This window comes from Lissotriton vulgaris, chromosome 5, assembly GCF_964263255.1.
Source record: "Lissotriton vulgaris chromosome 5, aLisVul1.2, whole genome shotgun sequence".
Lineage (NCBI taxonomy): Eukaryota > Metazoa > Chordata > Amphibia > Caudata > Salamandridae > Lissotriton > Lissotriton vulgaris.
The window spans coordinates 46,447,271-46,462,873 of record NC_141693.1 but is presented as its reverse complement, the minus strand read 5'-3'; the positions used below and the strand labels follow the sequence as shown (position 1 = coordinate 46,462,873).

Below are 15,603 nucleotides of genomic sequence, written 5' to 3'. Positions count from 1 at the left end.
TGTGGACTGTGATGTCTCGCATGAATCTTCTGAGAAGAAACATTTTCTAAATACAGCTACTCTCTAAATATGGCTAACTATGACAGGATGGCCCAATGACAGGCATGCACTAGACCAAGGTTTTCAACTATGGAAATCACTTCTAAGTCAGAGGGTAGGACAAGATTGACAGGGTGGAGCATTTGCCAGTTTATAATAATTTTTTATAGTTTCCATTATCTCCACACTGTAAATTACAGCTCCTTGTGTTCTCCTCGTATATGCTGTAGGTGACCAGGAAGAAGGTCTTGTACAACAAGCCTGATAAATGCCAAGTTTACTAGGTTATGGAAGTGTTTATTTTAGATATATAGGCAATGCATTTCTAAGACAAACAGGGCTCAAACCAATTCAGATTGCAAATGGAAAATATATTTGCAAAGAGGAAGTGTCTTACATAATCAAAAGACAGGATTTGAAGCTTTCCCAAGAAAACTGTAGAACACATAAGGTGAGGTCAATACATCTCAATTTTGTAAAGACTGGAGAGGAAAACAATATAACATTGGTGTGCTTTTCTTTTGCTATGATCTTAAGCAAGAAAACAATAAAAATGTATTTTGTATTCTTTGAACTCTCAAAAACGAATCTCAAATTTCAGTTCTGATTTCTTAAACTGTTAATATATTTCTAGGCAATATTCCAGAGTCAGAGAACCAAGGAAGAAGTATTTCAAACTTTGAGAACTTTAGACAACAAGCCAGTAAAGTTCCTGATTACAATGCCACAAAAACAGTTTCCAGGATTGAACTGGGATAGAGGATTTACTCTGTACAGTGGCAGCAAAATGCCACTGAAGAGATCATAATTCATCCAATGCTTCTATATTAAAAGGTAAAATATAGCACTCACCTTTTTCTTTTTGTAGATTGTCTGTGTACACAAAAACATTCATTATGAACTCACTAGATTTTGTTTTGTATAAAATTCATTTATTATTGCTCAATTTAAATACGTACCTCTTGCTTTAATTAAATCACCTATCAGATAAATATAGAGAAGTAAAGGTTAATATTGTTTTGAGTACGTGCATTTTATTTCAACATTGCCTGATGGTGAAAGTTACCAGATTAAGGACAACTGACAGAGGGTAGTACTAACTATCTGGAATGTGTTTCCAAGTGTTCCAACTACTTTTTGGAAAATGTCTGAAATATCATATATCCATAACATATATTGTTTCGCATAGTCAAAGATAGTTTATGCATTTCAAACTGACCTATCACATTCACATTCATTATACATAAAAAGAATATATCCTTCAATCATTTTGATAATTTTTTTAAAGTATATGACATCAAGTTGCCTAGCACTATTCTGGTTAGGGGTCTTTGAAAAGTAATACGTTTATTGCAGATTACAAATGGCTTAAAAAATATCTAATATACAATATGCGGAAATCTTTCAAACCTCAAAACTATTTTGTTTAAAACCAAAGAATTTTTGGGAAATTAATTCTTTTGATATGTCTGCTCAGATAGCCTATCATAGATTATGAATTTCATAATGAGCATTTCCGGAGATTTTGAAAATGGAGTAGACGTGTCTAATTGCAGTGAAATCACTTGGTGACAATCTTGGTGTTTTCTACTGCTGTGTGGATTGGGAATTGGCTTTCTTACTGTGTAGTGCACTTCTGTTTTAGTATAAAGGAGACATAGTCTAGAACATAGCCCCTCTGTAGAGCAAAATATAGTTTCCAACATCATGAAAAGCAAATGATGCAAGACAGGGAGTAACAATCTTCAGACTAGATGTGTAACAGAAGTACTCTGCCTTGACTGGATTTGTGCTTGCCCTTACCCTTGTTTTAATGCGATTTCACATACCTTTTTCCTTCTGGAGTGTGTCTGAAATAGCAACGACAAATGTGTTACTTGTGGAGATTCAATACAGACTGTTGCCAAATTTTAAATGCAACCATTCAAGAGATGTTGCACGTTTGAATATTTTGACAACTGTGCTAGAGTGTAATGCTCTAAATTCAAGCAATTCACACAAATATAATTACAATGTTAAAAATTATGAGGATGAAAATGTCACAACACAATCATCATTTGACAATTTGAATTAAACAGAAGAATTGAATCTGCATTTGCAACATTACATGAAAAACAACTGTGTGACCAACTCTCAGCTGTGTAAAAACTTTGCATTGGTGCATAAAAATGACCTTCATATTAACAGGAAATAAATAATGGAAAAATAATTTTAATGCTTTGCATCACTTTCATGAAGCAAAAACAGTGGTAAAGTGTGATAAATCTGAGCATTATAAGATGCTATTGAGCTAACTTGAGCAGGAAGGAAATGCTATATTTAAAGTTGGATTGAAATGTAAATCCTGAAATACTTGGCATCAAGTCAGCTAATAAACACAGCAGCATTATGCAATGCCCAAAGGCATAATCCAGATTAGGGTTTCAAATTATACAATCCTAGAGGTGTGTGGGTGCTAAATCATTACAAATGTCACTCAGTCTCCGGAGATGCAGCATTCTCCATGGCCTCTCCTCTGCTATAGAGTCACATCCCTCTCATGTCTCATCTCCAGGTGCAAGAACTCAGTCAAAGTGCCAGCATGAATTAGAAATCACTTTGGACTGCAATTTATATTTGAAACACTAAGCAATTATTCATAATAAGTATGTACTGGGAATAATAAAGCTCACAAGAAGAGGTCAGGGACACAGTGTATCTCTAACACCTGATTCATATATGAATATCACATTTAAAGCCACTAAGAATAGGAAATATAATTCAAAATATTTATAATAAACTTCTAACCTAAACCATAAAATATGAATAGTACTGAAACAGAATATAAAAATAAATACAAAGATACAATTTTTGCACATCGAAAACAGCAAGAAAAATTCTAACATTTTTATTTGTGTCTTCACTATTCTAACTGCCATATGCTTTATTTATACAAATTTGCTTAAACATTAAATAGTAAATTGAGTCTGAGATTCTAGGCTGATTCACCCAACATCCTTAAGATTTATTTATAAAATAACAAGTTAGCTATTTCCTGTCATGAAAAAGAAGCATGTAGGTTAAAGGAACATAAACACTGACCAGCTGTAAGGTATTTCCCCCCTCTGTCGCCTCCAACTGAGGATTGGGCTACACACGGGATTAACATTTGCATCTATAGCTATGTCTGGAAAACTCTCTCTTTCTGTGATATGATATCTGATATTCTATTATACACTACTTACATTTTTTATCTTATCCTACTTTTTATTTTGTAAGCAATTACCGGATTTTAAGATTTGAAAGTAAGAATTGAAGACGACAAGAATGGCAGGACATGTGCCAACTCATCTATCATAGAGATAGAATATAGTTAACATTCATCGACATTCCTGGATAGCAGGTTCCTATGGTGCTGACATTTCAAGAATTCCTAAACAGCTTTATAACATCACACGTTCTATAAAGGAAATAGTAAAGATTGAAAAATGCCCAAAAGTTGAATTCCTAGAGTCTGAAAGGACAATATGATTTAAAATAGAAATGTCTGAACGTGAATAGTCATAGTGTTCCTGACACATCCTGTAACACCTTTAAGCCACTGGGCTGTTCCTGACGGACCTATTAGCTATCACTGCGGGAAGCCTGTAGGTAAATAAAAAGTGTTTTCAAAGTTGGAAAGGGATTCTGGAGAAGTAACGTTTACCTCTCGGGCTGTGCTTGGCCAGACAAACTCATTACTTGCACCTTAGAAGAGAGTTGGTTCTACGTGTTTGTCATGATGGGTTCTCACACTGTGCATGTTTACAGTCCTATAGGTAAAGTTGTACTTTGATGATTTGAACATTACAGAGCTTGAGCTTTTGCACTGCAGACACATTGTTACTTCTAGATATAGGTACCTTATCTCCATACAGCAGACACAGAAAGCAATGCACGACTATACTGGTGTATTTTTAATTACTGTGAGTGTCATTGACAACTATGCAATGGCCATCAATGCTCAATGTTGGTTATTATCTTTTTGGTGTGGGCATTTAAAGAATTAAATACTTACAACACTCTCTATGCATCTCTTAATTTATTGGGGTGATATGTGGCATAAAAGCCTCATAACTCATCAATTGAAATGGCCTTGGCTTCCCTGGTGGATGGCTACTGTTCCTAATTGGAAAAACATCCTAATTCTTCAGTGCATCTCCTGAGTGATTGTTAAACTGAAGATAGAGTACTCTACAGAGAGGTAATTAATTTATTTAACCTGCTCATGAGAATTTTATGATTTAAATAAATACCTCCAGAAGGTGAAGTTTGTTAAATAAAAATAACTGTCTATAAGACATATGGAGTTGTTACTCTATGTACTGAGCTATGAGTGGATTTACGTTTTGTGGACTGTGATGTCTCGCATGAATCACTTGAGAAGAAACATTTTCTAAATACAGCTACTCTCTAAATATGGCTAACTATGACAGGATGGCCCAATGACAGGCATGCACTAGACCACGGTTTTCAACTATGGGAATCACTTCTAAGTCAGAGGGTAGGACAAGATTGACAGGGTGGAGCATTTGACAGTTTATAATAATTTTTATTAGTTTCCATTATCTCCACACTGTAAATTACAGCTCCTTGTGTTCTCCTCGTATATGCTGTAGGTGACCAGGAAGATGGTCTTGTACAACAAGCCTGACAAATGCCAAGTTTACTAGGTTATGGAAATGTTTATTTTAGATACATAGGCAATGCATTTCTAAGACAGACAGGGCTCAGACCAATTCAGATTGCAAATGGAAAATATATTCACAAAGAGGAAGTGTCTTACATAATCAAAAGACAGGATTGGAAGCTTTCACAAGAAAACTGTATAACACATAAAGTGAGGTCAATACATCTCAATTTTGTAAAGACTGGAAAGGAAAACAATATAACATTGGCGTGCTTTCCTTTTGGTATGATCTTAAGCAAGAAAACAATAAAAATGTATTTTGTATTCTTTGAACTCTCAAAAACGAATCTCAAATTTCAGTTCTGATTTCTTAAACTGTTAATATATTTCTAGGCAATATTTCAGAGTCAGAGAATCAAGGAAGAAGTATTTCAAACTTTGAGAACTTTAGACAACAAACCAGTAAAGTTCCTGATTACAATGCCACAAAAACAGTTTCCAGGCTTGAACTGGGATAGAGGATTTACTCTGTACAGTGGCAGCAAAATGCCACTGGAAGAGATCATAATTCATCCAATGCTTCTATATTAAAAGGTAAATTGAATTGAATTGAAAAGGTTCTTCTATAGCGCATGGCTACTCGGAAGCATCCCAGCGCTTGATATTAAAACAGAAGAAGTTAGCAGGAAACTAACGAATAAGAGGCAGCTTATCTATGTCTTGTGGAATAATGCTGTTTTTAGTTTTTTTCTGAATGGGGGCAGGCTGGGTTATTGACGAAGTGGAAGAGGGTGGGCATTCCACAGCCTGGCTGCATTTCGCGAAAAGAGACGGTCCCCTGATCGCGCTCTGTTGGTCCTGGGGATTATGAGAAGGTTCTGCTGTTTTAAACGAAGATCCCTAGATGGTTTGTATGGTCTAACCATATCGTTTAAGATGGAGGGGCCATTCCCATAAAGAGTTTTATGGACCAAACAGAGGGTCTTGAAATGGATCCGCTCCTTTATTGGGAGCCAGTGCAAGGTCCTTAGCGAAGGTGCCGCTGAAGTACGATGGCTGGTACCAGTGAGTAGCCTTGCTGCGGAATTTTGGGCAATCTGAAGTTGTCGGGTAACTGAAGTGGGGGCTCCTAGGTAGAGTGCATTCCCATAGTCCAGCCTTCACAGGATAAGGGACTGCACTATGGTTTTCCTAGCAGTTTCAGGTAGCTGGGGAAGAATTTTGCGGATTGTTTTCATTAAACCAAAGCAAGAGCCACTCTCTTTCTTGCCTGAATTTTGAAAGACAGTTCCGTATCGAGCCAGAACTCGAGGCACTCACCTTTTTTTTTGGAGATTGTCTGTGTACACAAAAACATTCATAATGAACTCACTAGATTTTATTTTGTATAAAATTCATTTATTATTGCTCAATTTAAATATATACCTCTTGCTTTAATTAAATCACGTATCAGCTAAATTTTGAGAAGTAAAGGTTAATATTGTTTTGAGTACGTGCATTTTATTTCTACATTGCCTGATGGTGAAAGTTACCAGATTAAGGACAACTGACAGAGGGTAGTACTAACTATCTGGAATGTGTTTCCAAGTGTTCCAACTACTTTTTGGAAAATGTCTGAAATATCATATATGCATAACATATGTTGTTTCGCATAGTCAAAGATAGTTTATGCATTTCAAACTGACCTATCTTATTCACATTCATTATACATAAAAAAAATATCCCTCAATCATTTCGATAATTTTTTTAAAGTACATGACATCAAGTTGCCTAGCACTGTTCTGGTTAGGGGTCTTTGAAAAGTAATACGTTTATTGCAGATTACAAATGTCTTAAAAAATATCTAATATACAATATGTTGAAATCTTTCAAACCTCAAAACTATTTTTGTTTAAAACCAAAGAATTATTTTTATATTCATTCTTTTGATATGTCTGCTCAGATATCCTATAATAGATTATGAATTTCATAATGAGCATTTCCGAGGGTTTTGAAAATGGAGTAGACGTGTCTAATTGCAGTGAAATCACTTGGTGACAATCTTGGTGTTTTCTACTGCTGTGTGGATTGCGAATTGGCTTTCTTACTGTGTAGTGCACTCCTATTTTAGTATAAAGGAGACATAGTCTAGAACAAAGCCCCTCTGTAGAGCAAAATATAGTTCCCAACATCATGAAAAGCAAATGATGTAAGACAGGGAGTAACAATCTTCAGACAAGATGTGTAACAGAAGTACTCTACCTTGACTGGATTTGTGTTTGCCCTTACCCTTGTTTTAATGCGATTTCACATACCTTTTTCCTTCTGGAGAGTGTCTGAAATAGCAACGACAAATGTGTTACTTTTGAAGATTCAATACAGACTGTTGCCAAATTTTAAAGGCAACCATTAAAGAGATGTTCCACGTTTGAATATTTTGACAACTGTGCTAGAGTGTAATGCTCTAAATTCAAGCAATTCACACAAATATAATTACAATGTTAAAAATTATGAGGATTAAAATGTCACAACACAATCATCATTTGACAATTTGAATTAAACAGAAAAATTGAATCTGCATCTGGAACATTACATAAAAAACAACTGTGTGACCAACTCTCAGCTGTGTAAAAACTTTGCATTGGTTCATAAAAATTACGTTCATATTAACAGGAAATAAATAATGGAAAAATAATTTTAATGCTTTGCATCACTTTCATGAAGCAAAAACAGTGGTAAAGTGTGATAAATCTGAGCATTATAAGATGCTATTCAGCTAATAAACACAGCAGCATTATGCAATGCCCAAAGGCATAATCCAGATTAGGGTTTCAAATTATACAATCCTAGAGGTGTGTGGGTGCTAAATCATTACAAATGTCACTCAGTCTCCGGAGATGCAGCATTCTCCATGGCCTCTCCTCTGCCATAGAGTCAAATTCCTTCTCATGTCTCACCTCCAGGTGCAAGAAGTCAGTCAAAGTGCCAGCATGAATTAGAAATCACTTTGGACTGCAATTTATATTTGAAACACTGAGCAATTATTCATAATAAGTACCTACTGGGAATAATAAAGCCCACAAGAAGAGGTCAGGGACACATTGGATCTCTAACACCTGATTCATATATGAATATCACATTTAAAGCCACTAAGAATAGGAAATATAATTCAAAATATTTATAACTAGCAGCCCGTCCCGACGTTGTCCGGGGGAGAAAAGTAATGTGTGAAAAAATATTATGAAGCTTTTAATATTTCTCGGTACTGCCCCCTGTTGAATGTGCCTATTTATTTTCCCTGTCTGCCCCCTGTGCAGGCCCTTGCAAATGTAACTGTTGGTTGGTTGCCCCCTGTTCAATGTGCTTTTTTTTTCCTGGCTGCCCCCTGTGCAGGCCCTTGCAACAGCTTTATACGGCCTTGTTGTGGAATGTAAAAGAGGCTTGTGGAATTGAGCGTTTGGATGTTCCCCTGGCCTCTGAGTATTTTTTGTGTGAAAGTAGTGCTGATTTATTTATTATCGCGTTCGTGGCCCTGCCAGCAATGTTTACAGGGAGTGTTCTGAGCACGTTTTTTTAGCTTCCCCCTTGCAAGAACGTTAGACGGTAGTAAAGCGCCGTGAATTAATGTGCAGTGAGACTTGTTCTTTTCCTGAATATTTCCCTGGCCGCCCCCTGTGAAGCACCTTCCAACAACAGTGCGCGAGTCCGGTAATGGCTTTTAATGAGCGTAGAAGATGCCTCGTTGTAGAATGTGAAAGCATAGCTGCCAAGGTTTCAGATTGCCATGTGTGATATTTTCATAATTTCAGTGTAATTATGAGTGACATTTCAATGACTATGAGTGACACTTTCTTGCGGACAAAATTAAGCAATGAAGACGATCAACACATGTGAATATCAGAAATAACACCACAAAGAGTGTTCCAATCGAAACACATCAGTCTTTCGAATAAACTACTACGGCAACTATATCTCACAATGCAAGCTTTCCTCTGTGTGTGACCACGACGCTCTCGCTCTATCTATCCCTCTCCTCTCTCTCTTTTTATCCCTCTCCTCTCTCTCACACGCTCTCTATCCCTCTCCTGCCTTTATCCCTCCCCCTCGCTCTCTCCCTCTCTTTATTGCTTTCTTTATTCCTCTCCTCTCTCTTTATCCTGCTCCTCTCTTTTTATCCCTCTCCCCTCTCTCACACACTGTCTGTCTCTTTTTATCCCTCTCCTCTCTCACGCGCTCACTCTCTAGACCTCTCTTGTCTTTATTCCCCTCCCCCCTTGCATGCTCTCTCTCTCCCTCTCCTCTCTATCCTTTCATCCCTCTCCTATCCTTTTATCCCTCTCCTGTCTCTGTCTCTTTTTATCCCTCTCCTCTCTCACGCGCTCACTCTCTAGACCTCTCCTGTCTTTATTCCCCTCCCCCCTTGCATGTTCTCTCTCTCTATCCCTCTCCTCTCTATCCTTTCATCCCTCTCCTATCCTTTTATCCCTCTCCTGTCTCTGTCTCTTTTTATTCCTCTCCTCTCTCATGCGCTCATTCTCTAGCCCGCTCCTCTCTGTCATTATCCCTCTTTCCCTCTCTCACCAGGTTGCACTGTTTGCTTTGATCGGAAAACGTTAATTTTGAGTCATTTTACTCGATAGAGGCCGCCTTGCAAATACAGATTAAGCACCATTTTCACACAGTTGTGAAAAATTTCACCTTGCCTTTAAATATCCGTCATGAAAAATGAAAACATTTTTGGCAAACAGCTACGCACCTGCACTCACTCAGCCTTAGCTTGCGCAGTGTAAGTTGCTGTTCCAAAAATCCCAACAACGCTCTGTACTACCCGCTTCTCTTGGGCCTACCTTCCTTCCACAGAGGCACCTGCTCCGGTCTGTTTTTCACTGGTCACGACTTACTGCGCACTTTTAATTGTTGCGCATGACTGACATTAGTGGTCCTGCTCTTTGATTCTCTGAGGGTGTTGTCTCGGCACTTATACTCAATTTTTTTAAAGGCTCGAGTCTCTGTATACCAAGACAGAAAAGGGGCCCATTAGTACTGCAGAGACCTGTCCAGCTGCAATGAGCAGCAGCCTCACTCTGCCTGTACCTTCCGTTAGACACAGGCTCCAGCACGATCCCTCGACCGGCCCCGGGTCGGAAATAATTATTTACTGTCAGGGGAGATATTTTAGCCCCACTGCAACAGACTGAAGGTGCGATCTGTAGTGCTGACAGCCAGCCGAGCACCATGATTCCGGTGAACCTGCCGCCCTCAAACCAGTGAGCTCTGCAGCCAGCCTCTACCTCTCATTAGGACGGACCCCGGGCCCCCTGCGGCCGGCCCGGCCGGCCTGGTGCCAACAGCCATGATGACAGAGGCTTGTGATTTCTCGTGTATTATGTTGCTGGCCGCCCCCTGTGTAGCCCCTTGCAACAACAGTGTGCGCCTACGGAATTCGCGTGTAAAGAGCGTACTTGAAACCTCAATGGCTTGTGGAACTCGGCGTGCAAATTTGTCCATCGCCTGTGCCAATGTGTATCTGCCCGCGTTAGTGTCCCCGACAGCAATATTGCTTGCACCAATGGGTGAAGTTTTTCCGTATTGTTCTTTACAATGAATGTGATACATGTGTGTTTGCTTGCGTGATTGGTTGTTTGTGTAATGTATGTGTCGCCATTGGTTGTTTGCAGGAAGGCGCGGCCAATGAATGTGGTACTTGCGTGTTTGTGTGTGTGGCGCCATTGGTAGTTTTGTGGAAGGCGTGGCCAACAGTGTGCCATGATTGGATGGTTGTTTTTTGGAATGCGCGGGTGAATGTTGCGCGATTGGATGTTACTGTTCCTTTTCTGGTCGAAGCCGCGCCCCTTTGTTTATCTGGGCTCTGATCCCTGCGGAGTACCGTATTTTCCGACCTCTTCTTGTGCACATATTGAAAAAAACGATGTTTATGCTCATCAAGCAAAACGATGTTTATGCTCCAGAAGGCTACATGTATAAAACGGTGTGGGAAGGTTTTGTGCTGCGATTGGATGGTTGTTTGGTGGAAGGGGCGGGCAAGAGTGTTGCGCGATTGGATGTTACTGTTCCTTTTCTGGTCGAAGCCGCGCCCCTTTGTTTATCTTGGCTCGGAACCCTTACGGAGGCAGTGATTACCGAATTTGCCGACCTCTTTTAGTGCACATTTGTGGAAAACTACGTTTATGCTCCTGAAGGAAAACGATGTTTATGCTCTAAAGGCTATGTGCATAAAACGGTGTTTATCGCTCCTGAAGTGGACGTGCATGCAGAAGTAGCTGTGTTGTGTGTGTGCTTGTGTGTGGTTGCAGTGGTGAAGTTGCCGTGTTGTGTGTGTGCTTGTGTGTAGTTGCAGAATCTGTTGCTTTGGGTGTGCTTGAGTGCTTGAAACCGAGCGAATGGGACATGCCCCTCTGCCAATGTTACCGCCCACATTGAGAACAACGCCCACAAGGAACTACTTTCTCCGGAATGTTGTTTGCCCTTCGTAATGTATATGTTGTACAAATGTATAGCCTATGTCCTTCTGCTGCAACTGCCCTTTCCAACGCTGTATTGGGTGTTGTGATTGGTGCTGTGGTTCCCGAGTTTACCTGGCCAAAAGGTGCAAGTTCTCTCTTTATAATAGTAGTATAGATAAACTTCTAACCTAAACCATAAAATATGAATAGTACTAAAACAGAATATAAAAATAAATACAAAGATGCAATTTTTGCACATCAAAAACAGCAAGAAAAATTCTAACATTTTTATTGTGTCTTCACTATCCTAACTGCCTTATGCTTTATTTATACTATCTTTGCTTAAGCATTAAATAGTAAATTGAGTCTGAGATTCTAGGCTGATTCACCCAACATCCTTAGGATTTATTTATAAAATAACAAGTTAGCTATGTCCTGTCATGAAAAAGAAGCATGTAGGTTAAAGGAACATAAACACTGACCAGCTGTAAGGTATTTCCCCCCCCCCTGTCGCGTCCAACTGAGGATTGGGCTACACACGGGATTAACATATGCCTCTATAGCTATGTCTGGAACTCTCTCTCTTTCTATGATATGATATCTGATATTCTATTGTACACAACTTGGATTTTTTATCTTATCCTACTTTTTATTTTGTAAGCAATTACAGGATTTTAAGATTTGAAAGCAAGAATTGAACACGACAAGAATGGCAGGACATGTGCCAACTCATTTATCATAGAGATAGAATATAGTTAACATTCATAGACATTCCTGGTTAGCAGGTGCCTATAGTGCTGACATTTCTAGAATTCCTAAACAGCTTCATAACATCACACATTCTATAAAGGAAATACTAAAGATTGAAAAATGCCCAAAAGTTGAATTCCTAGAGTCTGAAAGGACAACATGATTTAAAATAGAAATGTCTGAACGTGAATAGTCATAGTGTTCCTGACACATCCTCTAACACCTTTAAGCCACTGGGCTGTTCCTGACGGACCTATTAGCTATCACTGCAGGAAGCCTGTAGGTAAATAAAAATAGTTTTCAAAGTTGGAAAGGGATTCTGGAGCAGTAACGTTTACGTCTCGGGCTGTGCTTGGCCAGACAAAATCATTCCTTGCACCTTAGAAGAGAGTTGGTTCTACGTGTTTGTCATGATGGGTTCTCACACTGTGCATGTTTACAGTCCTATAGGTAAAGTTGTACTTTGATGATTTGAACATTACAGAGCTTGAACTTTGGCACTGCAGAGACATTGTTAGTCCTAGATATAGGTACCTTATCTCCATACAGCAGACACAGAAAGCAACGTACGACTATCCTTGTGTATTTTTAATTACTGTGAGTGTCATGGACAACTCTGCAATGGCCATCAATGCTCAATGTTGGTTAATATCTTTTCGGTGTGGGCATTTAAAGAATTAAATACTCACAACATTCTCTATGCATCTCTTAATTTATTGGGTTGATATGTGGCATAAAAGCCTCATAAATCATCAATTGATATGGCCTTGGCTTCCCTGGTGGATTGCTACTGTTCCTAATTGGAAAAACATCCTAATTCTTCAGTGCATCTCCTGAGTGATTGTTAAACTGAAGATAGAGTACTCTACAGAGAGGTAATTAATTTATTTAACCTGCTCATGAGAATTTTATGATTTAAATAAATACCTCCAGAAGGTGAAGTTTGTTAAATAAAAATAACAGTCTATATGACATATGGAGTTGTTACTCTGTGTACTGAGCTATGAGTGGATTTACGTTTTGTGGACTGTGATGTCTCACATGAATCTTCTGAGAAGAAACATTTTCTAAATACAGCTACTCTCTAAATATGGCTAACTATGACAGGATGGCCCAATGACAGGCATGCACTAGACCAAGGTTCTCAACTATGGGAATCACTTCTAAGTCAGAGGGTAGGACAATATTGACAGGATGGAGCATTTGCCAGTTTATAATAAATTTTAATAGTTTCCATTATCTCCACACAGCTCCTTGTGTTCTCCTCGTATATGCTGTAGGTGACCAGGAAGAAGGTCTTGTACAACAAGCCTGATAAATGCCAAGTTTACTAGGTTATGGAAATGTTTATTTTAGATTTATAGGCAATGAATTTCTAAGACAGACAGGGCTCATACCAATCCAGATTGCAAATGGAAAATATATTCACAAAGAGGAAGTGTCTTACGTAATCAAAAGACAGGATTGGAAGCTTTCACAAGAAAACTGTAGAACACATAAAGTGAGGTCAATACATCTCAATTTTGTAAAGACTGGAGAGGAAAACCATATAACATTGGTGTGCTTTTCTTTTGGTATGATCTTTAGCAAGAAAACAATACAAATGTATTTTGTATTCTTTGAACTCTCAAAAACGAATCTCAAATTTCAGTTCTGATTTCTTAAACTGTTAATATATTTCTAGGCAATATTCCAGAGTCAGAGAATCAAGGAAGAAGTATTTCAAACTTTGAGAACTTTAGACAACAAACCAATAAAGTTCCTGATTACAATGCCACAAAAACAGTTTCCAGGCATGAACTGGGATAGAGGATTTACTCTGTACAGTGGCAGCAAAATGCCACTGGAAGAGATCATAATTCATCAATTGCTTCTATATTAAAAGGTAAATTATAGCACTCACCTTTTTCTTTTTGGAGATTGTCTGTGTACACAAAAACATTCATTATGAACTCACTAGTTTTTGTTTTGTATAAAATTCATATATTATTTCTCAATTTAAATACATACCTTTTCCTTTAATTAAATCACCTATCAGATAAATATAGAGAAGTAAAGGTTAATATTGTTTTGAGTACGTGCATTTTATTTCTACATTGCCTGATGGTGAAAGTTACCAGACTAAGGACAACTGACAGAGGGTAGTACTAACTATCTGGAATGTGTTTCCAAGTGTTCCAACTACTTTTTGGAAAATGTCTGAAATATCATATATCCATAACATATATTGTTTCGCATAGTCAAAGATAGTTTATGCATTTCAAACTGACCTATCACATTCACATTCATTATACATTAAAAAAACATATCCCTCAATCATTTCGATAATTTTTTTAAAGTATATGACATCAAGTTGCCTAGCACTATTCTGGTTAGGGGTCTTTGAAAAGTAATACTTTTATCGCAGATTACAAATGTCTTAAAAATATCTAATATACAATATGTTGAAATCTTTCAAACCTCAAAACTATTTTGTTTAAAACCAAAGAATTATTTGGAAATTAATTCTTTTGATATGTCTGCTCAGATAGCCTATAATATATTATGAATTTCATAATGAGCATTTCTGGGGGTTTTAAAAATGGAGTAGACGTGTCTAATTGCAGTGAAATCACTTGGTGACAATCTTGGTGTTTTCTACTGCTGTGTGGATTGGGAATTGGCTTTCTTACTGTGTAGTGCACTTCTGTTTTAGTATAAAGGAGACATAGTCTAGAACATAGCCCCTCTGTAGAGCAAAATATAGTTCCCAACATCATGAAAAGCAAATGATGCAAGACAGGGAGTAACAATCTTCAGACAAGATGTGTAACAGAAGTACTCTACCTTGACTGGATTTGTGCTTGCCCTTACCCTTCTTTTAATGCGATTTCACATACCTTTTTCCTTCTGGAGAGTGTCTGAAATAGCAATGACAAATGTGTTACTTTTGGAGATTCAATACAGACTGTTGCCAAATTTTAAAGGCAACCCTTAAAGAGATGTTGCACGTTTGAATATTTTGACAACTGTGCTAGAGTGTAATGCTCTAAATTCAAGCAATTCACACAAATATAATTAGAATGCTAAAAATTATGAGGATGAAAATGTCACAACACAATCATCATTTGACAATTTGAATTAAACAGAAGAATTGAATCTGCATTTGGAACATTACATGAAAAGCAACTGGGTGACCAACTCTCAGCTGTGTAAAAACTTGGCATTGGTTCATAAAAATTACGTTCATATTAACAGGAAATAAATAATGGAAAAATAATTTTAATGCTTTGCATCACTTTCATGAAGCAAAAACAGTGGTAAAGTGCGATAAATCTGAGCATTATAAGATGCTATTGAGCTAACTTGAGCAGGAAGGAAATAAAATACTTAAAGTTGGATTGAAATGTAAATCCTGAAATACTTGGCATCCAGTCAGCTAATAAACACAGCAGCATTATGCAATGCCCAAAGATTAGGGTCACTGCAATCCAGATTAGGGTCACTGCAGGAAGCCTGTAGGTAAATAAAAAGAGTTTTCAAAGTTGGAAAGGGATTCTGGAGCAGTAACGTTTACGTCTCGGGCTGTGCTTGGCCAGACAAACTCATTCCTTGCACCTTAGAAGAGAGTTGGTTCTACGTGTTTATCATGATGGGTTCTCACACTGTGCATGTTTTCATTCCTATAGGTAAAGTTGCACTTTGATAATTTGAACATTACAGAGCTTGAGCTTTGGCACTGCA

General features: G+C 37.9%; 1 protein-coding gene across 1 annotated transcript in view; it reads right to left on the bottom strand.

Annotated features, from left to right (window-relative positions):
• The window catches only part of LOC147710102 (uncharacterized), a 671,165-nt gene that overhangs the window by 332,079 nt on the left and 323,483 nt on the right, over positions 1-15,603 (bottom strand). Inside the window, exons 16-21 of the mRNA XM_086919316.1 lie at positions 14,760-14,780; positions 13,784-13,804; positions 6,982-7,002; positions 1,869-1,889; positions 999-1,019; positions 892-912 (exon numbers count right to left, since the gene is read on the bottom strand). Of these exons, the coding sequence (XP_086775442.1) occupies positions 892-912; positions 999-1,019; positions 1,869-1,889; positions 6,982-7,002; positions 13,784-13,804; positions 14,760-14,780 (126 nt within the window). The remainder of the gene's footprint in view (positions 1-891; positions 913-998; positions 1,020-1,868; positions 1,890-6,981; positions 7,003-13,783; positions 13,805-14,759; positions 14,781-15,603) is intronic.